General features: G+C 35.5%; 1 protein-coding gene across 1 annotated transcript in view; it reads left to right on the forward strand.

The window, feature by feature from the left end:
* Positions 1-26,099, forward strand: part of HERC2 (E3 ubiquitin-protein ligase HERC2) — a 77,298-nt gene that overhangs the window by 9,534 nt on the left and 41,665 nt on the right. The window contains exons 13-28 of the mRNA XM_072530828.1: positions 1,671-1,770; positions 1,998-2,226; positions 2,327-2,534; positions 2,699-3,000; positions 3,919-4,268; positions 9,216-9,518; positions 9,585-9,767; positions 12,350-12,527; positions 13,565-14,209; positions 14,269-14,405; positions 16,216-16,848; positions 17,318-17,507; positions 20,602-21,353; positions 21,663-21,894; positions 23,484-24,815; positions 24,872-25,251. Of these exons, the coding sequence (XP_072386929.1) occupies positions 1,671-1,770; positions 1,998-2,226; positions 2,327-2,534; positions 2,699-3,000; positions 3,919-4,268; positions 9,216-9,518; positions 9,585-9,767; positions 12,350-12,527; positions 13,565-14,209; positions 14,269-14,405; positions 16,216-16,848; positions 17,318-17,507; positions 20,602-21,353; positions 21,663-21,894; positions 23,484-24,815; positions 24,872-25,251 (6,154 nt within the window). The remainder of the gene's footprint in view (positions 1-1,670; positions 1,771-1,997; positions 2,227-2,326; positions 2,535-2,698; positions 3,001-3,918; positions 4,269-9,215; positions 9,519-9,584; positions 9,768-12,349; positions 12,528-13,564; positions 14,210-14,268; positions 14,406-16,215; positions 16,849-17,317; positions 17,508-20,601; positions 21,354-21,662; positions 21,895-23,483; positions 24,816-24,871; positions 25,252-26,099) is intronic.

Raw genomic sequence — 26,099 nt, forward strand, 5'->3', positions numbered from 1 at the left:
TATTGTTAAAATGTGTGTTATACAAATACTGAAACATCATTAATTTATATAATACATATTTATTATAAGTTTTTATATTTCCCGACAACAATACGCGCTTGTGTCAGACTGACTCTTACAATAAAAATTCTCTATTTATATGGTTTGTTCAGTTATCGAGAACTCCAGCTAACGGTTCTCGTTCGACCAGCTTCTCGGTCCCCTTGAATAGTCTGAAAGGCGACAAGGCTCGTAATTCGAACATTCGATTTGCTCCACAGGCTGTAGAACTTTTCATCAGCCGCCATGTTTTTCGTACAGACAGATTTGACAATGACGTATCGTATAATATATATCATACGTCATACGTACTGGTTTATAAATGTGTTCTTCATCTTCCTTCTTGTATGTAGGCTTTATTTCTAAATGTTTCTTAATTAATAAAGAAATAACATTGTTTATAAAGAAATAAAGGGTTTAGTGTAGAAGGATGTCTTCAATTTTTTAAGAAATGAAAAATAATACACAATGTCGTTCACATAACTTTATTCCTACTTCGTGTCTGTCTGTCTATCCTCTGTCAGTTGTCATTACACCTTGACAGAGTCAAATTCAAATTAAAAAAAAGGTGGTAACAATAAGAAGCCTACATTAGAAAATGTATAAAATAATATATGTATTGTCTTTAAATGATTTAGAGGGTGTACCACTCTTACATATTCCATAGCAACACCGCTAAAAAAAATTGATTTGCTAATTTTGGCACTTTATTTTTTTCAATAATTAGACTTTCTTTGGTATTTTTTATATTAATTATCTGTATTATTTATATTACTAACCTAATCTGTTTACAAAATGTCTGTTCGAAAAAAATGGCTGACACTATTTTTAGATGAAAAGTCCTATTAGCATCGAGCAAAAAGACAAAAGAGGGAATGTAAAGGTAGTGGGGGCAAAAATATTGTTAGACAGGAAGTGCCATCTTGAGAGGCCAAATTAAACAAGGAAAGACAAGAAATCACATTTTAGTTGGGTTATGTTATTATTTGTCCCAACTGTCACATGAAATCTTATTTATATTGAAGTTTTTTAACAATTGTTTCACATTTTAGACTGTCATCGTTAATATTTAATTAAAATTTTCTCGTCTAAGACACATTCTGAAAACTATTTTATAGCTACTGTTAATAAGTGTCGGAAAATTTAAATTTGGTGCATTCGCATTTCCGGATATGTCCGCCATCAGAGGCCACTTTTTTGGTCGCCTTTTCATAACAATTAGATTCCCTCTTTTGTCTTTTTGCTCGATGCCTATTAGTCTGCTCGTGACGTCAGACGATTGGTAGCGAGACTCGTCAGTGGCGTAGCAATGCTATCGTAACAGTATAGTATTTTGACATTTTATATATTTCGTATAAAAATATGAATTCTTTTTTTTTTCGAAAATTTAAGTGATTAATAGAAAAAATATGAAAAATCGAAAGAAATCTCTCGTTTTCTGATTTCGTATGCATTAAGGAGCGATAGAAAAATTATTTCTAGCGAGGATAGGACCTTTTAAAGGAAAACAAGCAGACAAGATTTGAACCAATATGCCTGTTGTGATTTAAAGATGTGAAGAAGCGGAACGATTTTAAAGAAAATATTCTTTTATTAATCATTCTCATTTTAAAAATTCATTCTTTTTCTAGATTGCTTGATCAAATTCTGGAACTGGTAGTAGTCCATAATCCGTCTACACAAGATAAGGAATGCCTCGCGATTTCAACTTTAAAGTTGTTACAACTTCAAGTAAGTTTCTGAAGTATATTGCTAATTATATTATTCGATGAAAAAATCACAAATAACTGGTGTTTTAATGATTTTTAAGAAACAAAATCACGCTGGTAGTATTGTTAGCGACACATTTTCTTTCTTGATATATTCTTCCTAATAATTTTGTTATGTATCACATCTTTTCAGTAGCAAATAAAGAGCTTCTAAATATAATAAATTAATTTTTTTTGTTTCTTTTACAGCTGCACAGTATTATTACTAATAATCTCGACGCCAAATCAGTCGGTTTGGGCCCTAACAGCAAACTGTTGGCAAATTTGAAATCTCAAGTTGTCTATTTGGCAAGTGCTATAAAAATTTTGCCTACAGTGCAAGCCGCGGCCCAAGCAGCTTTGCAAACCGGATGGTCCGTGCTCTTGCCCACAGCTAATGGTCGAGCGAGGACATTATCGTCTTTACTACTTAATACAGGTAAAAATTTTGATCTTGTCGGATTAACAATGTAACAGATTTATATTGTTCAAACGAAACACCAGTTTCACAAAAGAATTAAAATTCTACGTGTTTTTAGATATGGAACCGAAAATGTGTAAATCCGGTCATAGGTTCATGACTGACCTTCTAGTGTGGAGTCTGATGGCAGACGGTGGTCTGGAAACAGCTTTGAACGAAGCTTTGAACTCAGAAGCTTCCGAGCTTGCAAACGCCGATGAAAATTTCGAACAATCTTCTTCGCACATAACGATACCTCTGCTATATCTCGTACGACAATTGGTTAGGTAAGTTTAAATCCATAATTACTTTAAAACTGATAAAATCAGTAATAATAAAGTAAAATTTCTTTGTTCTGATAAAAAATTTACTAAAACAACTCTGAAGTTTGCCGATAATCATAAATATGTCAATAAAAGTGTTGAAGTTGCGGTTAATTATTTTTTTACAGAAACATAAGTGTTGTTACGCAATCGACCGTGAAGGAAATCGGAATGACGGGCAAGCTGCCTTCCCAAAAGTTCCTCCCATCGCCGAGTTTAAAGTTGCTTCAAAGGTTTCAACGATTATTGATAGGAAAAATATATTCCAAGTCGATGGACTGTCAAGATTCAGCAGAAACGCTGCTGATGAAGTATTTAGACTGCTTTAGCTGTTTCGTGACCATGACGCTTAACACTGCTTACGATACTTGCGTAGGAAACCCCAAGAATTTTCTAATAGTGATGCAGATCTTGAAAAGTGATCTAATAGGTAAGAAATATATGTTTCTGTGTTCAAATTATTATAAAATATACTTTTGTACGTGATCTGAGTTGTTTATAGTCCCATACAGCTTTATTTGGTGATATGCTGTAATTGTATTGCATATTTTTTCGATGTTTTCTTCGGTGGTTGCTGCGTTGGATTCTTATTCACGTGGACCGTCTTCAAGTGGTTTATGATCAAGTGCATATTCCAATATTCGTGTCAACGTAGTAAAATAGTAATTTCATTGATAAAAATATCATTTACTCACGAAACACAGGACTTTTCAACTTGCCTTCGCATACAGCTTCTTTTCTAAGCCACTTAATTAGTTCGGTGCTTTATTGTAAACCCACACTATCATTTTTTGAGGTTTTTCTCGTATTTAAACACATTAAAGGTCTATAAAACTGTTTATAAAAGTCGCCAGTAACTGGATGTGTACCCATTTTTCTTTGACATTTTTTTTTGCCTTAGCAAAATACCAAGTTCTCTTCCTGATAATAAAATGCTGGATTTTCTTCTTTGTTGCAATAAACTGTTGCTGTTATAGGTACTTATTCGCGTGGGCCATCTTCAATCTAGAAGTTTTTATCTTGCCCTCGTATACAGCTTCTAAGACATTTTATTAATTCGCTACTTTATTTTAACATCACTCTTATCATTTTTTGAAATGTTAGTTTTTTCTCTCTGCTGCGATAAACTGTTGCTATATTGGGTACTTATTCACTTGGACCATCTTCAATCGAAAACTTTGCAGCTAGTCTTCGTATACAGCTTCTTTTATAAGCCACTTAATTTGTTCGATGCTTTTTCTAACCTCACAAGATACTTTTTGAGGTTGTTGCATGTGTTTACTCCTTAATAAAGGTTTCAAATGATTGTGAAAGGGTTAAGTGATTAATATATTTCTTATTCCTATAGGAGTGTTGCTGCCTGAATTGATCGTAAGCCTAATCCTGTTAGAACAAGAGACCGAGTTGTTTCTGATCAATATGAACTGGCTGAACACCTTCAGCGACGTCCTTAAATCCATCGACAGGCTTTGTAGACTGATGCCCGACATAGAGCTGCACGACGCCGACGATATCGCCTGGCCTGGCATTACGCAAACTAAACCCAACAGTATTACTCACAAATTGTACGAAGATTTACCGTTGATACGACAAGCTGACTTGGAGAATCACAACCTGGACGGTGGACGGTGGGTCGTCATTAATAATAAAGTGTATGATGTTCAAGATTTTAGATGTGATAATTCGTCCGTTAATGAGGTAAGTTTTTTTATGAAACATCGTTTTTTTTTATTATTTTGTTAACTACTCAACATTAAGCTCCATATGATCATCATCATATGATGATCATATGTCCATTGTTGAACATAGGCCTCCTCTAGACTTTTCCATCTGCTTCTGTTCTGCGCCTCTGCTATCCAATTGGTCACGATTCTTTTGAGGTCGTCGGTCCATCGCGTTGGGGGTCTTCCTCGGCTTCGCTTGTCAGCCCGTGGTCTCCACTCAAGCAATTTTTTTGTCCAACTGTCGTCTTTAATTCTTGCAACATGTCCTGCCCATCTCCATTTTTGCCTTGTAATATGTTCGATAATGTCTTCCACTCCGGTTCGTCTACGAACTTCCTCGTTTCTTATTCTATTTCTTAAGCTTATTCCAAGCATTAATCTCTCCATCTTTCGTTGTGTCGTTCTCAATTCGTCAGCTCCATATGATATTGTTGATGAAATATAAATCAATTTCTACATACCAAAGACGAAAGATCAGTATAAAAAATGGAGAAAAACTGCTAAGGCACAATGAATAAAGCACAGATCTGCTTGAAAAGTTGATGGCATCTATGTTTAGAGATGTGAAACATATTATTTACATTAAACTCTAAAAAAAGCTACAACAATAACTGTCTGTAGAGATCTACTGGACTGTTTGTGTGCCGATATCAGGATTTAGTCGTCTAAATCCGAAACAGATTCGTCATCACTGCTATCAATCCTCAGAAACCGTGATAATTTCGCAAACAAAATCTTCAGTTAATTTTTTTCTTTAATAAATGTATTTTTTGACAAGCTGGACCAAAAGCTCCAGCTTTATTAAAAAATTAAAACCCCAACAAAAAACCGCAAAATTAACAAAGGATGGACAAAGTCTTTTGTTCACGCCAAGTTATCAGCGACCTAACCTCATCATTCAATCTTCGCTTGTCCATTGCTGGACATAGATCTCCCTCATAATTTTCCATCTGTTTCGATTTTGTGCCTTTTGCATCCAATTCCTATCGCAACGTATTAGATGGTTAGTCCAACGTGTTGGTGGACGACATCTGCTTGGATAGGCATCATCTCTTGGTCTACATTCCAGTATCCACTTTGTTCATCTATTATCTGTTATTCGAGCCACGTGACTGCCCAGTTTGACTTCAGTATTGCTATTTTCTCTACAGCATCAGCCACTCCTGTTCTTCGTCATAGCTGGTGGTTTGGGAACAATTACTCTGATCGGAATGGGTGGCGTCTTTCTGGAGACCCGATTTCTTAGTTACCTGAGTAATCGGCACTTAACGTGTTAAGCTAGATTAATATCAAAACACACTCGTATAATATTTTTGGTCCCACAGTTTTTAAACTCCACTATATTTAAAGCAAAAGAATTAAATGCGTCTTAAAATTAACACCGAATTAAAACCACGTCAAGAAAACACACGGCGAAACTAACAAAAGCACGTGTTCAGTAACCAGACCTAAGAGCTGCTGAAATATTAAAGAAAATAAGGGGGATGCAACCATTATTCCGATCAGATGGGCGGTATCATGAAAGATACCCGATTGATCCCGAATTGAGTGATCGGCACTCAACGTGTTAAGCTAGATTAATATCAAACCACCCCAGTATAATATTTTTTATGCAACAGTTTTTAAGTCAACAATACTGTCGATATTCAATCCACAACAATTATTTTATTATGTGTTGAGTACTCACAAATGACACTCTTTCTTTTTTAACGACCTATTTGTTAACAATCGATACTAGATTAGATTAGATTAGATTATGTGAGGTCGTTAAGGCCATGCGGCCTCACCGCACTTCGACCTATAGAGATCTTTTGTACATACCTTAATCTAGTTAAACTCTAGAATGCCAATACTTCTGATGAAGTTGATTAGCTTCCTAGGTGACTTGTTTCCTATGTCAGAGGACGCCAGACTGACCTCTCCTAGGAATTTTAGTCTTTTGCAGAACAGTGCTACGCAGTTGCATAGTATATGTTCTGCCGTTTCTTTTTCATTGTGACAGAAACGACAGTTCTCACTATCTGATTTGCCCATCTTCTTGAGATGATATCTCAGAGGGCAGTGACCAGTGAGAAGGCCAGTGACCATTTTGATATCTTTTTTACTCATTTCGAGAAGGCGGTTTGTTGCCGTAGGCGACACTTTTATGAGCCTTTTTGCTTGCCTTTGTCCTGGTGTGTTAGACCAATATGATCTTAGTTGATTGAGTTCCCAGGTACGGAGTTCCTCTCTGATGTGGCTTTTCGATAGTCCACAGAAGGGTTCCGGACCCTGGAATGGGGTATTAGCTCCTTCTTTTGCGAGGCTGTCAGCTTCCTCATTTCCTGCAATTCCCTTGTGACCAGGCACCCACATCACAGTTACATTGTTGCGTTCCGCCAGCTTCTTGAGAGATTGTTTACAGTCCCAAACCAACTTCGACTCACATGTAAATGACTTTAGAGCCTTTAAGGTCTCTTGCCCTACGGGTGTCTCGGTTGAGACATTCTTGGGCACTTATGTCTATAGCATGTATTTCTGCCTGGAAGATAGTTGGGGCGTTTCCAAGAGATTTAGATAGCCTGAAATTGGGCCCAGTAACTCCCACTCCTGCCCTTTCATCTATCTTAGATCCATCCGTATACCATACGAGTGAACCTTCTTCCACTTTTGGTTCAATTTCTTCACCCATTTGGTGGTTTTTTATGACCACTTCAAAGGGTGTTTCAAAGTCGAATTTGACTGGCATAACATCTGTCGGCATGTCCTTAGAATCCAATGGAATTTCTTCTAAGATTTTCAGGTGGCCAACTAGATCTCCAGGTTTCATTATTTGTGTCTGTCGCAGTTTTAAGGCGGTAGTTACTGCCTCCCTCCTTATGCAGAACTGCAAGGGAGGAAGGTTCAGCATCGCCTCTAGAGCTGCAGTGGGACATGTTGACATTGCCCCTGTGATTCCCAGACAAGCTAGCCGCTGCACTTTTTGAAGCTTGGCGTTAGCTGTTGTTTGTTGTGTTTTTGGCCACCATACGAATGATGCGTATGTGACCATGGACCTAATTATTGTTTTATATGACCAGAGAGTCATTTTCGGTTGTAGGCCCCAAGTTTTTCCAAACGTCTTGCGGCAGGTCCAACTTGCCACCAAAGCTCTGGATAAAATTTTTTCAATATGACTATTCCAGGTGAGTTTTTGATCTAGGGTTACCCCCAGATATTTTACTTCCTTGGAATAGTCTAATGTGATGCCATTCATAGTTGGAGCCTGTAAATTGTATTTACGTCGCCTTGTGAAAGGTATCAAAGTCGTTTTACTGGGGTTGACATTTAAGCCCTCTTTCGAGCACCAACTTTTAATTTCGTTAAGAGCAGTTTGCATGAGACTAGATATAGTCTGGTCATGCTTGCCTCTAATTGTAACAACTAGGTCATCTGCGTAACCTTGGGTTATAAAACCAGAATCATGCAACTTAGTGAGAAGGTCATCCACAACCAAAGACCACAGCAGAGGCGATAATACTCCCCCTTGAGGGCACCCCTTTACCGCTGTCACAGTCACAGATTCTCCTCCAATACTAGCAGTGATGATTCTCGTTTTTAGCATTGACTGAATCCATTGTATTAGTGAGACTTCAATGCTCCTCTTTACTAGTGCTCTTTTTATGGATTCAAAAGAGGTATTATCGAATGCTCCCTCTATGTCAATGAAAGCGCAAATAGCTATTTCTTTTGCCACTATTGTCTTTTCAATTCTTTCGACTAGCGAATTCAGAGCATTTATAGTGGATTTGCCAGTCTGGTAGGCAAACTGATGTTTGTGAAGTGGTTTCCTCGCTAATGTTTCGCTTCTTATGTAGTAATCTACTAGTTTCTCCATTTTTTTTAGGAGAAAGGAGGTCAGGCATATAGGACGATAAGACTTCGCTTCGTCTGTAGGACGTTTCCCCGCCTTTGTTATAAATACCACCTTTGCGTCCCTCCAAGTTTTTGGAATGTGACCTAACACCAGACTTGCTATGAAAAGCCGCTGTAGTTGCGGCTGTATTTGCATGAAGCCTTTTTGGAGTAAAGCAGAAAATATTCCGTCCTTACTAGGGGATTTAAAAGGTTTAAAGCTTTTAACGGCCAATTCGATTTTATTTTGTGTAAAGATTTTTTCCGCTAGTTGCCTGCTGGATCTGTTGAGGCCCCTTGGAGCCTCTGCCAGCTGCACACTTTGCGGTTCATCTTCTTGTATTTGTTGAGAGCCAGGAAAATGGGTCATTAACAGTTCTCTAATAGTTTCCGTTAGACTCTCAGTATAATCACCATTCGGCTTTTTGATCAGTCCAATTTCATTTGTGTGGTCTTTTGAGAGAACCTTTTGGAGCCGTTGTGCAGGGGCTAATTCTGTTATCCCTTCGCACATTTTTCTCCACGAGTTTCTTTTTGATTTTCTTAGTTCTTTGTTGTACTCAGTAAGGGCATTTCTGTAGGAGTCCCAACTACCTGTAGATTTTGCCCTCACTACAGTACAATCGATACTAAGAAGATGGCCGACGGAACCGGATGGATCACAATTTTTTAATTTATTCACCGACGACAGGATTTTTTGATAGTCCAGTCAAATTGGGGGAATAGGTGGTAGTAAAAGATAGGTTCAGGATTTATTTGAAACTGTTTTCAGTGTTCTTTTAAAAGTGCTGATTTAAATTATGGCAGTATGAAGATTTAAAAAAATACAGAAATTACACAAATTAGGTTTCTCGAATATTGAGTGGTGTTAAAGTTTGTTTAAGTCAATCCACTTTTTAATTTATTCACTGGTGACAGTATCGTAAATGTTCATTTACGATCTTTTAATAGTCCAGTCAAATTTGGCGCATAAATTGGAAACGCAAAAGAATGGTTCAGATATTTATTTGGAGCATTTACAGCATATGCATAAATCATCCTCTTTCAGATTCTACAGAAATACGCCGGCAAAGAAGTGGGCCATATAATCAACAATTGTCCGCAAATCAGCCAGCTCATGGCCTTAATGGAAAACTACGTGATCGGCAACTTTTGCCAGCCGGAAACGGAAGTAAGGCCGAACAATCTCAGCCATTTGTACGTGTGTCTGATGATTCTAGACACCGAAAGAAATTTAGGATATCTGTTGGGGTTACACTCGTTCAATTTGAGACAGAGCCTCCCGTTGGCCCAAGAAGAGACGTCGTCGAGTCAGTGGCTGAAGTCGGCGTTTTTAAGCGGAGGCTTGCAGGTAAGTAACGAAAGAAATATGAAACGTTTATCTTTAATGTCTCAACTAATTTGTTTAATCGTATAGCTGGACCAACCTCCCAATCCTTACGAAGACGAAAAGGGAGATTCCCGCAGCACAAACTCAACAGCGGAGAACACTCCTACCGAACCGAGAGTTAACATGGTGCAGAAAACGTTGAAAAATTTCCATCAACCCACCGAAAGGATTAAAACGTTCATTAACGCTTTGGCCGAGAGTCGTCTATCGGTGAGTTTCTTTTTGTTTATATATTAGAATAGTGCACTAGGCAAAATAATAGAATCTTGGACGAAATTTATAAAAAAAACTTCAAATTTTACAGCACGAATTAACAAAAAACTTTTAACAAAATCATCAACGTGAGACAATGATAATTTAAGGTTGATTTGCACCCCCCAAAAGACAAACTACACATTCAAAAAATTTGGAAAAATTTGAGAAGGTATATATGATCACTAGAAGTATTTTGACAAATTTTGAGCAAACTTCATGTTTTCGTTTTCGAAAAAACTCAAAGAAACTACTTTTTTCCAAGTATAAAGCGGGAAAACCAAACATAGAATTTTGTTAATTGTCTTACAACATAAAGATATAATCCTAAGGACTACTTATGAATTTTTTGAAAATGTTTGAATGTACAGGTTTGCCACAATAGGAACAAATAATTTGTTCCGGCTTATAATAAAGCTACCGGTAAGAAACCGGACAAAATTTTAATAACAACATATATAAAACTGTAAAAGTGGAAAATATTTGCAATAAAACGTTGAATATTTATTCCTAAACATATGAAAGATTTCGTCAAACAAGTCTCGTCAAATTGTGTTTTAGAGAGGTGGCTCCATCTGAAACATCGGTAATATTTATCTTCCATAGATAGCATTACTTTCGGCTTCGAAACGTTTTAAACAAAACGTCATACTAACAGAGTTGCCATATCGATTACTTTGTACAACACTTTGGCAGATTACAACAAATTTTAATAAGAATGTTATCGGTTTGAATTTTGAACTGGTCATGCTGAAATTTACAGAATAGTGGATACTGTACCTTTGTTTTGAAAATACGATGTCATAAAATGTACAATCTACAAATATAAATAAAAAGTTATCAGCATTAAATGGCAAAGCGGTCTTTGTACATGGCTTTAACTTCATTTGATAAAATTACTATCTACACAATTTGGCAACTCTGCCAATGGATGTAACGATAGAAAAGTCATCATGTAGAAACCTACAATTAGGTTGAAAATTTTACCACATCTGCATGACGCAGTAGAGCCATCTCTAGGATTAGAAACAAACTAACTGAGACTGCAGTTCAACCTTAATAAAAATTTTACAGTAACTTTAAACTTCAAGACGCAGTGAACACTTAAAAACTAGAATTAGACATGTATATTATATTGTTACTGATAGTCAAAATTAAATTTTTCGGAATAAATGATTATAAATATATAGGCATGAAATTCAATAGGATTGTCATCGTTCTGACAGTATTGACTGAGCAGAGGTCTGCGACGAAAGACAAATGCAGTTCAATGGCAGCGTGTAAATTGATTATAGTCAGGGAAATCATTATAAGGATGCGTCTGTGAGAAAAATTGTAAAAATTATTTTTTATTTACTTATCTTTAACTAATTGTTGAATTATAAAAATATTCAGCTGCCATTCTTTTTATAATATTAAATGCCAATTATAATAAATTTATGACTGTGAACGTTACCCGAAGACGTGAACAGTGGCGCGATTATGCTTTTTATATAAGTAAAGAATTTTTTTATTTTATCTTTTAATTTTTTGACGCTGATTGGACTGGTTCATTCTTAGAATATAATGACTGTTGACGTTGATAAATGATTCTTTTTACAGTCGCAATAGAAAGACCTACATAAAAAAAATCGGTTGCCTGTAAAGTCGGTTTTACGGGCGAAGATTTTACGTGACAACGTCTTTTTCTCGGTAGAATATTTATTGATATGAATATTATTAAATTGCACAATAGGAACAAGGAATTGAATGAAAATAAGAATTGCACAAATTTTAACTATAGAAATATATTTTGTTTACTAAAACATTGTACATGTAAACTTAAACTTAACTAATTTCTATTTGAGTGATTTTGTTGAGGATAGGACGATGATAGTTGAAATAGCATCGCACCAGCGGACCGATCATGTTTGAGTGGGAGAGAGACGCAAGGCATTCGCCGGTCCGGCGGGCCTCTCTCTCGTTCGGTGACTCATCGTAACAGACGTGAGCGGGCGTTACACTTTTTCATGAGTGACTCCGAGCCACAACCTAATTTAAGACGTTGTCACGTCAAAATATTGAAAAGAGTACAATAATTGAGAATAAACAGTGATTTATACATTTTACCTGTTGCTTCTGATATTTGATCTTCTACTATCAATACAGTGTCCAGTTCACCTTTCTTATTGTTAATATTATTGTAAACGTTAAAAAAAAAACGCGAAAAATCATAAAATATATAACAGTACGTGTCTAAGTGATGATATAAGTACCTAACTGTTATTGCTGCTAAAGTGGAAATTGTGTAAAAAAAGCGCTTGGATTGAATCGGTATGAAAATGTGGATCTACGCTAGATGAAAGATATCTCAGGTCAGAAGGATCGTTTTATCTGATCTGATCTGATTTACCATCACTACTATCTTTTCCTGCAGTAATAATTATAGTAATCCTTTTCATCAAATGTTTAGAACTTTATTCAATCCTATCGAATTTCGAGATCATTATTGAAACCTACCAAATTTACAAACCATAACAGATATTAATTTCTTTTCGTAGGATCCGTACGTCATATCGTTTTTGGCTATAGTAGAGCAGCATTCTAAGGCGAATAACTTTTTAACTAGAGTGGATTTTTCGTTCGAACATCCCATAGAAGAAATCGGTAGAGTGCTTTATGCCGTTTTGCTAAAACACTTAGGACTAGGCTTTGTTTTATTGCCTATAATAGAAGCATGTAAGTTTTTTTGTTTTGTTTCCTACATTTAGACTCATTTAGTAATTTTTATATAAAATGTTTCATATAATGACAGCAAAAGAAGTATTGTGACACGTTATATAATCAGTGCTGTATTAAATAAATAGTACAATATTACTATTTATTTAATACGCTCTCTCCATATTCTATTCCACTTAATTATGTGTTATTCTCGAGCGAACCAAACAGAGTCGAGGCCGTACCGTAATTCTTTTATTTTATTGTTTTATGTGAGTATAAAATATTAGAAATTTTTAAACAATACGCTGACTGCTTAAAAGAACGTTGAAAATGTACAAATTTTGAAGTGGTACTTAGGGGGGTCGTTCTGGAGAAACAATCGTTTATTGGAAAGAGGCATTTTAATCTTCAACGATGTTTAGTTTCAACAGAGCGGTTTCTCCCTACATAATACACAGATTGAATAGTATTTTTTGGTCCAGCCATTGCTTCTCCTACTTCCTTTGAGGGAAAATTTTACAAGGGTCATTTCTCGTTGTGGAAGCTTCTCAAAATATAAATAATCGATTCAGTACCTGAGGCTTTGCTTTCCGTTGTTAAAAAACATTTTATATATTATCACAACAAAGCAGGATACTTATTTTGGCGTCCAATCAAGTGTTCTTTCTTTTCTTCTTTTTGAGTCCTCAGATGCTTTGTTCTGTCTATAAATTTCTTCCCATTTCACGCAATTTTTTTAGTCACCTTTATTATACCTTTAATGAAGAATAGAGGATTAAAAATATTTATTAAGAATGGCTAATTATTAATAAAGAACAACTTTAAACTTTGCCCGTTAAATTGGTCCTTCGATCCGGATGTTAAAATGTCTTTGAGAGGTTGGCATCCCCCTTTTAGTTCTAACTTCAGTTTGAACTCGTTCTGTATAGAGTTTGGAGTTTATATGTTTAGAGAAACATGTCACGATAACAAATAAATTCAGAGCAAGTTAAAAACAGTGTTTATCCTGTGTTCATATACATATGTAACACGATTTTTTAATTACTACTTTCTAGATGCTATTCAAAGTAGCGTAAAAATACCCAAGTCAGTAGCAGAAGTCATCAAATGCGTTCACCAGACCAAATGGAACTTAATCAAAACGAGACAAGAAGTGAACAAAGGTTACAAAGAGATCTGCATACCCTTGCTGGAAAAGTGTCGTTTCCTACTATACGAAGTAAAACCGGCGATCAGTCTGGAAATGGAAGCTTTTAAAAAGGTCAATGTATTGTATAAGGAACCCCGAGTAAGAACTTTGGTAAAAAAAGTGATTAAAGATCTAAAATGTGGCAGACATACGTCTGAGATTCAAAAACCGGAAGATATAGTGAACGCTACTATACAATCACAGTCTATCGAACGACACAAATCCAGTGAAGACATCAGCAAAATGCGAAAAGCCAGTTCGGATGGAAAAATCTCAGAATCCAAAAGCGAAACCGACGACGTGAACAACGAAATCAAAAACAGCACTCAAAAGGCTGCTGTTGTCACAGAAACTTTTAATACGAACGCTTCGAAACCTACGAAAAACTGCGGCGATATGAAAAACGACTTAGAAGAGAAATGGACCGTAGAAAAAACCGAAAACATAACTCGAGCGGAACCGACGCCTCAAGATAAGGAGAAGAAATTGGAAACACAGCTGATGTTGACAGGTAATATTAGATATTTGTAGATGACAATATTAGTTTGTCTTTGTCTTTTTTGTCAACAGGTATAGTCACTAAATTACACGAAAAACAGATGAAGAAAGTCAGTAATGAGAATTTAGACATGATCCATTCCATACTCCAGTTCGTTACAAATTCCTCATGTGATATAGAAATACTACGAAAAGTTATGTACAATCAGGTAAGTTTTTTTTAAACTAGGATTACATTGATATGAATGTGAAACTGATGATGAATATTGAGACGATTATAAGAATCCGTCTCAAGTTTATTCATTTCCCGAGATAAACCGGGAAAAAGCGATCGGTCTCATTCCCCATCAGAAAACGCTTATGTTTTTTCTGGCAATTGTTATGTTAAAATGTCACTCATTATGTTGTGTTACGTTAAAATGTCAAAAGGTCACGTATTAAGTCAAAACTTCTTGCTGTCATATAAAATCTCACTTCAAAATGCCACGTATATCACAACGTCACGTAAAACGTTGTGTATCAAGTCAAATGTAACGTTTGATATCAAAAATTCATGTGTTGTGTCAAAATGTGACATGCTGTATCAAAACGCTACGTCAAATGTCAAGTTTTATGTCAAGACGTTATGTATTATGTCAAAAGCTCATATGTTTTGTCACAAAGTTATGTAAAAAATTATCTCACATCAAATCGTCACGTATTTTATTAAAATATCACGTTTTATGTCAAACAGCATTTTATATCCCAAAAAGCTACGTAAATTGCAGTCTCAATCAAAATGTCACGTATTATGTCAAAACAACACGTAAAATTTCATACGTCAAACCTCGCATATTATATCATAACATTACATGCTATGTCAAAGTGTAACGTCAAATTTCATGTTTGATATCAAAACGTCACGTAAAATCTCATGTCAGTTGTCATATTTTACGCCAAAACGTCACGTATATTAGAACGTCATTTATTATGTTAAAAAGTCACGTGTTATATCAAAACGTCTCCTATTATGTCAAAAATTCAGGCGTCATCTTTGATTTCCTTAAAAAAAAAACTTTACGATTCATAGAGCCGTTCAGGACTGACTCCAAATAGTTCAAAACATGACCAGAATGGATGTTAATATTTTTTCTTATGGGATTTAACATGCGAAATGAGGCTGTTTACTAACCGCTTTGCTTTGGCTATATTGAGGTTTCGGTTTCATATGTGGAGTCATCTTCAAGAGTAAATCTTAGTCTGAAGACTTAGACTGTACATTTCCTAATACGCATCAGAAGCAATACTATTTGGACGATCCGGAGATAACGTTTTTTAGATTGTGGATAAGAATGCAATGGTTGAGGAACGGTTGCCTTAGGTGAGGATTATGTGCTGGCTGATATTGGGATAGAAGATTTGTGGTGATGTAAGACAGATTTCAATTTTGTATTAACAGGTATTATTCTTTTTGGTTAGGCACTCGTTGCGTTTTTTGATGTCAATGACTTTTCGCATGATTCGTCACTTAGGAAAACGTTTTGTTGATTTTAAATCCTTCTATTGCTTTGCTTATAATGAAATCAGACAGTCAATTTTTATAAATTCCGAATCTGGTCTCACAGGAATTTTATCTGTAATGAATTGGACAAAAAAATAAAGTTTTTAGTGTGAATTAATGAGCATTTAAATTCCATTTGTGATTGATAATTGTATTTCATTTAATTTTGACTGTATTTCCCCTGAAATCATGAAGATAGGCTTTGAAATGTTTAGTATGTAAACTATAGTAGAGAAGGCACGTATGAATGACCCCGTAAAAGGAGTAGAAAGCTCGGCGAGGCATCATTATCATCATCAGTGACATCACAGCTCATTGTGAGCTAAATCCTTCTTCAGAACAATCATTTTTTCTCCCCTGTCTCTAGCAATTCTTCTCCATGCTTTAACTCCAACAGAATTTAAATCATTCTCGATGAGGCATAGAATTAGCATTTATTAATCTCGGAAGCTTCTATCGTAATTTTTTTTTTTTTTCAGGTAAAAAGATGTAAAACGAGGAAAGAAGGTCTCCAAATGATATCCCACCTTCTGAACGAAACAAATTTATTAACTTCAGTGAAATACGCTATCATGAACGGTTATTTATCGACCAACAAAAAAGAAAACACTCACCACTGTTTAGATAACATAGACTTGGTGACACCTTTCTTGAAAACGGAAATTTTGCTGTCACAACTAGCTGTTACAGAGTGGTGCATCGAAACTTTAAGAGCGTATATATTACGGGACATTCCATCCAGAACTAATAAAGGAAAAGGAACGAGTGCCAAAGTCAATTTGAATCTAGGCACTTACACGTTATTAAGAGACATTCCCAGGGCTAGAATGCTTCTGGCTATACTAGGAATTTTATCATCGAACAGGTACAACGCTCTGGAACTAAGCCCTATCGTTAACAGCGGCGTTATCAGCTCAGTTTTGGGGTTGTTGAAGCAAACAGGGTGTGATCAAAGTATAGTAAGGAAGGTATCCGAGTTTTATGTACTGTATGCCGATATGATCGAAAGTAATAAGCCAAAGACGAGTTGTTTGTCCGGTCCAGAATTGGCAAATTTGATGAAATTGGGAACGAGAGTCGTCAGAGGAGCTGATTGGAAGTGGGGCGATCAGGTAAGTCATTCTATGTAGCTGTCTTGACATTTTTTGGAAAGAAAAACATTTTGTTTAAATACAATACAATAAAAACATTATACAAATAAGTAGTAGATGTTTCATAGACATTCTAATCGACGTCAACATAATTTAGAGTATAAACTTAAAGATATTGCCAAAGAAGCTTTAAGAATACATTTTTCTCATTTTTTCTTGAGTGTTCAAAGATAATTTACCACAGTTTATATACTGTATAGCAATATTTTCCAATTTTTCATATATTTTGGCGGTTGCTACATAGTTAAGACATACAAAATGATCTTCTATCCTACCTTCTATCATCCAAACTAGATGGCGCTATGTAGCAACACTATGATTTCTGGTGTGTTTAATATGCGTCTCTCTATAAAACAAATTTATAGAAATTTGCTTGTGGAAGCTAGAGTTATTTTTCAATACGAAACATTTATATATTTTCTTTAAATAGGACGGTAATCCCCCAGGAGAGGGCCGAGTAATAGGGGAGCTCGGGGACGACGGGTGGGTCCGAGTAGAGTGGAACAACGGGACAACCAATAGCTACAGAATGGGAATCGAAGGAAAGTACGACTTAACTTTGGCTTCACCTCCGTCACCTGTTACGTCTGAGTCAGAAACCGAAGAACCGAGTGATAATGGTAAGTAATATAAGTATATAAGGAATATACAAGGAGTTTTGGTTTAGGTTTAAGTTTAAGTTTTGAGATAAATGAGTTTACATTGCTTGAAATGCTTTTCATTAAGATTTATATACGTTAAATGATTATATAGATTCTTTCTTGATGGTTGTAAATATGTATTTTGGCCTTTTTTTACAGACTAAACAAATCCCCAACTTTTTTTGATTGGCGGGCATGAGAAATTGCTAAATACATAATTGAAACTACATGGTACCTTTTTTATCGTATCATAATAAAAATAGATTAATTGTATCTTTTGTTAAGAAGCTTTTCTTAAATTAAATTAAATTGGAGAAGCTTTTCTTAACACTATTCAGAACTGAGTGTTTTACTTTGTTCTAATGTTTTGGCAAATACATACATGATTTTTTACAAAAAAAAACGGGTGTGGTAGTCCAGTGGGACTGCCGGTAGAAGTTACACTTCTATACACGCATTCGCCGTTACAAATTTATTTGGGAGTCAATCTGCACAATCATTACATATGTAATGCTATAGGTAAGACATAGCAGAAAGAGAAACAGAATTAATAACAACTTACTAACAATTAATAAACAACATTTGACCTGTAATAGGAGTATAGTACATGAAGGATTGAATCAATATTTTGATGAAAATGTATATTTTTATTTTCATATATGTATGAAAGGAGTCGAATCCAAAAATTTTTTTACACATACTCTGCAGTAAAATTCATTGTTTATTTTGTTATTAATATAACATTGTTATAATAAAAATAAAATACACTGCAACATAATTCAATATAATAATACAATACAAATTAAAATGCAATATTCATAAGTATTTAAAGATGACAATAATATACATAAAAAAATACACTACAATACAGTGCAACATAATTCAATATAATCTTCTTCTTCAAGTGCCATCTTCGTTCCGAAGGTTGGCGATCATCAGGGCTATACGTATTTTCGAAACTGCTGACCGAAACAATTCGTTGCTGCTACAGCTATACCATTCCCGTAGATTCTTTAGCCAGGAGTTTCCTCTTCTTCCTATGGACCTTTTTCCTGCTATTTTCCCTTGCATAATTATTCGAAGCAGTTCATATCTTTCGCCTCTTGTAATGTGTCCCAAGTATTGCAGTTTTCGTTTTTTGATCGTAAATATGACTTCCTTTTCTTTATTCATCCTTCTCAAGACCTCGACATTTGTGACTCTCTCGGTCCATGATATTCTCAGGATTCTGCGATACATCCACAGTTCAAATGCCTCTAATTTTTTGGTATCAATCTTTTTCAACGTCCATGACTCCATTCCGTAGAACAGCACAGAAAGTACGTAACATCTCATCAGGCGAAGTTTCATTTCAAGGCTCAAATCTCTTCCGCAGAACACTCTCTTCATTTTAGTGAATATGGATCTGGGTTTTTCTATTCTTATTTTGATTTCTGCTGAGCTATCGTTGTCTTCATTTATAAAAGTGCCTAAATATTTGTATTTGCTAACTCGATCGATAATTTCATTGTGTAAATATAAATTTTGGACATTTTGTGTTGATTTCGATATTACCATAAATTTAGTTTTCTTTATGTTCAAAGATAGTCCATATTCTTCGCTGCAGTCTGCTATCTTATTCACCAATGTCTGTAGCTCTTCAAGTGTTTCTGCGATCAGAACGGTGTCGTCGGCAAATCTCAGATTGTTTAATCTAACACCATTTATTTTAATACCTACGGATTGCTCAGAGAGTGTTCTATTCATTACGTCTTCGGAATAGAGATTAAACAGGGTTGGTGACAGTATACACCCTTGTCTCACACCTCGCTTTATTTCGATTTCTTCAGTGGTATTATTCTCTACTCTCACTACTGCTTTCTGATTGTAGTACATATTTGCTATTAGTCGGATGTCTCGTTTATCTAAATTCTTTTCTGTCAGGAGTCTGATTAGGTGATCATGCCGCACTTTATCAAAGGCCTTGTTGTAATCTATGAAACACATGAATACATCTTGATTTATGTCAAGACATCTTTGAGACATAACGTTCAGTGCAAACAACGCCTCTCTTGTTCCAAGTCCATTTCGGAATCCAAACTGGGTATTATTGATGTCCATTTCCAGTTTTCTGTGTACTCTAGAGTGTATAATTTTCAGAAATATTTTCAGTACATGGCTCAATATAATAATACAATACAAATTAAAATGCAATATTCATAAGTATTTAAAAATGACAATAATATACATAACTTTTCTATTTACGCATATGTTTAATTTACCATGTAATAATATTAATAAAAAAGTCCTCCCCGACTGGGAATCGAACCCCGGTCTCTCGCGTGACAGGCGGGGATACTGACTACTATACTACCGAGGACATGACACAAACGTATTTCAAAATTGACAGTTCTGGGTCATACAGTGATTTATTGAGATTATTATTTTGAAATACAAAAGACTAATATAATTATGAACATTTAATAAATAATACAAAACCTATTACATAAATAATAATATTAATAAATATTTTATTATATATATAATATTATATGTATATATATAATATTAAATATATATATATATATATATATATATATATATATATATATATATATATATATATATATATACAAAAGGAACATTTTTATATTCAAGAGAGGAAGAGAGAGAAAATATATCTTCTTCTCTCTCTTACTCATTATCTTACATATGTAATGATTTCACAGATTCACTCCCATACAAATTTCCAACGTGGAGCGCGCGTATAGAAGTATAACTTCAAAAAACAGACCATCAATTACTTTACGGCCAACTTTTATATTCTTATCTGAATCTAATGTAGATGTGAATCTACATCTCTGGTTTTACAATTTTCAAGATTACCTAAGAAATTTTCTGTACCCATAGTATGGCATTATTCGACTCCTTAACAATAGCATAATTCACTTTCAAGATATAGTGTTCTACAACACGATACCACATCGTTAAATATGGCGCCATTTTTTATTTTGAATCCTTTGAGCTAATTCAAAACATTTATAGGATCCCGGTACCAATTTCTACTAAACTTAATATCAATTTTCTCTTTCAGGAACTCAGCTAGTCAAAGATAATCAATTGATCCGTCTGTTACGAGACGCCAGTATAAACTTTCTGAGAAATATAGCAATAAGTACCGGTTTGTCAAGCAACAATCTTCATCCTAACACTGTACATGGCTTGAGCAGTTTATTCTGTTCTTCGTTGAGTTCGACCTACTCCGAATGGGCTGATCTAACCTTGGTGCGAAGTATTTGCCAGACTACGCAACTGTGTAGGGCATTTAGCACCAAACCGTGGATTAGGATGCTGCTGGGATTCCTTTCTCCGCCTAGTAGCCCAGGAGGGAACGAATCCGCACTGTTGAAGCAAATATTAACTATTAGGTTATTGCAGATAGTACTAAAGGCGTGGGATATGGACAATCCCGAAATACCACCACTGCTAGAGAAACTTCTTAACGTTCTAGGCAAAATAATCCTTACATGTTCCTACGACAGCTGCAACAAACCGGTTTCCATAACAAAATCGTCCGTGCTCCTAACACAATCCCATAGTGGTACTATAGGACAAGAAATTATTAACCTACTGAGGATGCTGCACTGCGTTTTGGGTTGGAATCAGATCCTTAACGCGATGTTGGTGCAAAAGTTGAATTTGGCTGCGTATTTTTTGAGTGACGCCTGTTTGACTTCCATGCTTTCGGAAGTTCCGACGAATGATCAACAACACTATATGGTTGTGGCTTGTCTGAACGTGATCGGAGCTTGGGATATTCGGCCTAGGATTGGTGCATTAGCAGAGGTAAGTCGTACAATACATGATGACATCAATAACATATTGTAAATTATTGTAACGTAATATTAGAACCCCACACCTGACACCAAATGTAATGGGAATTAAAGTCACTGTGAAACTTATTAAATTTTTATTTATAACTATAATTGCTTTACATAACTCTAAAATACAGACTATAAAACGAAAAGCTCTATCTTTTTTATACTTCTAGTACACTATAACTTTGCATGCATAAGTGACGGTACACCCATTTTACATAAATTGCGTTACAATGTTATTAAACGATTCTGCAGAGTGGAAATTGTCAAATTACAGGTTGATGGATCTCAAGGCACTGTTGTACGAATCACCCCCAAAGGCAAACTGTGGATACAGGTTCACGAAAACGGAGATGTCAAGAAAGTCCCCATCAACAGCCTGAAATTGGTAGGTGGACCAGATTTCAATTTCGATAGAATGTTGCTCGGTGAGAATTTCGTCAAAACGTGGGCCAATCTCCTCATGTTTAGACAGTCGTTAAACGGCCACGATAGAAAATCGCATCACGGTAAGATTTTATTTAGAAACATTTATTGCTTACGAGGGTAATGTGATAAGTTTACGGCTCGGTGGTGAAAAAATAAGATTTTTTATTTTAAAAATTCTTAATATAATTTCAGTTTAGTTCAATAAACTTTGATCAACATTTTTTTAACATATCTGTCTATGAATGACATTAGGCCTTTATTTAGCCCAAAACAGGAGTTTTTTTTTTTTTTAATTTTGGAGAAGATAAAAATCTTTGGGAGCTGTACTCATCAATTTTTTTATTGCTGAAATGTTTTTGTAAGTATGGCGGACCGTGTCATACCCTAGGAAGAAGAAATCCAAAAGAAAAAAACATTGACACATGACACGTGACATTGAAACTAAGAAGAGTTAAAAATACGAATTATTATTACATAATACGAGACACCGTTAACGCGGAGTAGATAATAGATAGATATTTCAGCCTGCAACCAAAACGTACCGGTGTGTGAATAAAAATGAGAATTGGAAATTTTAAGTTAACAGTTTAAACAACCAAAATTGATATTTGACAGACGAAAATTGAAACTGAGAAGGTGATAGCTGAAAGAGGCGTTCTATGTGGCGTGCGTAAACCGGCAACTTTTCACCTTACCCTCGTAATTTAGTCATGTACGTTATTTAGATATACTTTATTTGATTTGGTATATTTTTGGCATTCCTAAGGAATCTATAAATAACTATAATGATCTTCCTATGAAATTAGACAGATTTCTTCTTCTTCTAGTACCTTAATCTTTGCAGATAGGGGAGAAATGTTTGTTAAGAATATTTAGCTTTCGTGCTTCCTCATTTCGATGATCTGTGAGGATAGGTTTTTGTGGTTCCTCTAAAAATATTGCGTAGCTCAATCATTCTGTCAACTAAGTGATGGATTCGACCGTTACTTGATGGAAGTTCATTTTATCTAGCAATAAAACACTGAAAACTTTTATTTTCAACACTTCCACACAATTTATTATAATTAATTATCACTACAGCTGTTTCGGCAAAATGCCTTTCTCAAGTGATTAATTTTTGGTATGCCTTTACACTTTATAGTCTTCAACTGAATAAGTTGAGGAGGGGAGTGCTGTTTGTCTCAAGTTGGTCATTCAGAATTATATTTGTATATTTTAAATTATTAATTTTTATAGATTCTACGGTTTACGGTCGTTATTTTGAATATGCAGAATTAGAAATTGGTCATTAACAAAATAATTATGGTCTAAAGGATGAAGTGCGTATGTAGAATCTGTTTTTCTATTATTAAAAGCCTTTTTATGTTTTGCTATACGTTTGTTAAGTTCTACCAGTTTGTCCGATGTAAGTTTTTGGACAGTGGCCAAAATTTATATTTAAGTTTGTATACACCACTGTTTAAGTGCTTTTCTTTGGGCTCTTGTTGTTCTTAATATATTTGTCTACTATTTATTGTAGATCCTTCAGAAATTCCGCTTTTAGCAGAGTATCATCTGCGAGTCGTCTATATACCAAGTTTCAACTATATCAAGGGTGTATTCTCCCCTTTAGTAGACCTGACTCCATGACTCCTGACATGAATAATTTTTGTGTTATTTATATTTTTAGGTCAAGTCAATCTGGCTTATCTAAGGACGCAGCAAAATATATTATACGCCTTGAACGCCACCAGAATCCTTCACACCAACCAATACAAACTCCGCAAAGTTCTAAAGTATCCAGTAAACGGAATGGACCAATCTCAAGAACAACAATCCATAGAAGAAGAGCTAAACCAACAACCGGTGCTGTTAATTCAAAAACTACTGGCTAAATCCATCCAGCCGAGTCCTCTTAAACCTGGCTTTACTATCCAAGAAATGCAGTTGGCGGCGTTGAACTTGAGCCAGTTTTTGGCAGCAGAAGGCACTTTCGAAACTCCTCCTTGTATAAACAACGAAAAAACCACGCCTAAGAATGGTACTAGGTGTAATAGCGAACTGGCAACGCCGAATAGTGAATGTTCGGTTAATAGTGTTGTCAGTGAGCGTACTAATAAACGAAGGGAGCTAGAAGATGAAACGCCGCCTCATCCGATGGTGTCGCAGATTGTAGAGATGGGATTCACCAAGAAAGCAGTTGAAGCGGCTATTAAGTCGTTAGCTATAACGCCTGAGAGTTATACGACCCCCGAGTCGATAGTGAGTTGGCTGCTTGAACACCCTGAAGTTGCAGCTGAAGATAGTGACTCGCTCAGTTCGGTGTATGATTCAGAAACGGAGTCTATATCGTACGACAATGCTTTAGGAGCTCAATCCCTCAATCCTTACGGAGACGAGAAGCATCAATCATACGCTAGAAGATCCCAGTTTCTGTCAAACGACGAATATGCCATGTACGTCAGAGACAATGCAGAAGTGGGGATGCTGGTACGTTGTTGTAAAAGCTACGAAGAAGTGCAGCTCGGTGATATTGGAAAAATAGTAAAGATAGACAGAGAGGGGCTGCACGATTTAAATCTACAAGTAAATTGGCAACACAAAATCAGTACGTACTGGGTAAGATTCATTCATATAGAACTACTAGGATTTCCTCCATCTTTACCGGCTCCATCTACGATCAAAGTTGGGGATAAGGTCCGTGTAAAACCCAACGTTACGACCCCCAGATACAAATGGGGCTATGTGACACACGACAGTGTTGGTATCGTTACAGCGATATCCCCCAATGGACATGACTTGACCGTTGATTTTCCGAAACAGCACAATTGGACCGCTTTGATTAGTGAAATGGAGATCGTGCCGTCTTGCCACGAAGGTGTTAGCTGCAATGGATGCTGCATCTTACCCATAAGAGGACCGAGGTTTAAATGCAAGACCTGTGATAGTTTCGATTTATGTGATAACTGCTTCTACACAAAGAAGAACCATCGACACTCCTTTTCGAGGATTGATGAACCAGGTATGTTATTTGTAGTTAAATTGTATGTTTTGTTACGTTGTTACTTATTTGCATAGGTTCTCCGGAAGTCCACGCAGGCAGAGCTGGTCGTTACTATAGACACGACACGGTAGACTTAGACGGCGAACTGATCACCGAATGGGGCAGAATAGTCAAAAACGTGAATGTGTCGTCAAAATACGCCGTCAGATTCGAAATACCTGGAACGACATGGCAGAGTTGCGGTTCCCAAGGAAAGCATTGGATTCGACTTGACATATTTCCCGATATAACCATAAAGAGCTTAAAAGTGGGTGTTGATCCCGGGGATAACAGCTACATGCCTTCTGTCATCTCTGTTAATGGAGGATATGCTATTAATTCCATGACAGAACTTAATGTCGTAAATGTCAAGAAGTATGATACCAGTGTTGTTCTGCTGTCAAATGTGGACAAGGTAAGTCGAAGTAAACTCATGTCAATTATAAATATGTTTAACTAAATTTCATCAAAAATTTCATAAATAATCATCAAATATTTTCAAGAATACAAGTGGAGGTGGAATAGTCTGCGGTTTTTTATAACAGTGACAAAATGTGCTATTGTTGTGTCGTTGTCATTGTTGTAAAAGAATTTTTCAAGAAATATTTTTAATTTCGATTCGGCTGTTCTCTCATGGTCACTAATAAATAACAATGATATTTTTGTGATTGTAACCGTAATTTATCGCAGTATACCAATGATATAATATTATAGTTCTTTCGTTTTCACTGTTATAAATAACAGTAAATAGTCTAAATAAATTTGATAGCTTTATGAATTTTTCATGATACTCTCTGTCAATATTTTAAATTTCGATTGAATTGTTCTGTCATGGTCACTGTAATAGATAACAGTAGCATTTTTGTACAGCAGTGATATAATGATTGTTATGCTGTGTTCGTTGTAATAAATAACAGTGATTGTTCGCTTTATACATTCCTTTAGAGGGGGTTAGTATCATAATTACCTAAGCTCTTAGTTACAGCTCTCTCGTTATCCCTGTAATAAATAACAATGCGTCGTCTAAATAGATTTCGTCAAATAATCCCGTACAAGTGTGCTAGGATCGGATTTTTGTATAACAGTGACAAAATGCGATTGGTTTGTTGTTTTTGCTGTGATAAATAACTAAAGCTCGGATTTAGAGACAACAAAAATTGAAGAAAAAGGCGCCTATATAAGCAAAGATTTTTATTAAAAAAGGCAGGAATATTAACATTTAGGCAAAATATAGGCAATAAAGGAAACTTATTATTTATTGTA

This window comes from Diabrotica undecimpunctata, chromosome 4, assembly GCF_040954645.1.
Source record: "Diabrotica undecimpunctata isolate CICGRU chromosome 4, icDiaUnde3, whole genome shotgun sequence".
NCBI classification, from domain to species: domain Eukaryota; kingdom Metazoa; phylum Arthropoda; class Insecta; order Coleoptera; family Chrysomelidae; genus Diabrotica; species Diabrotica undecimpunctata.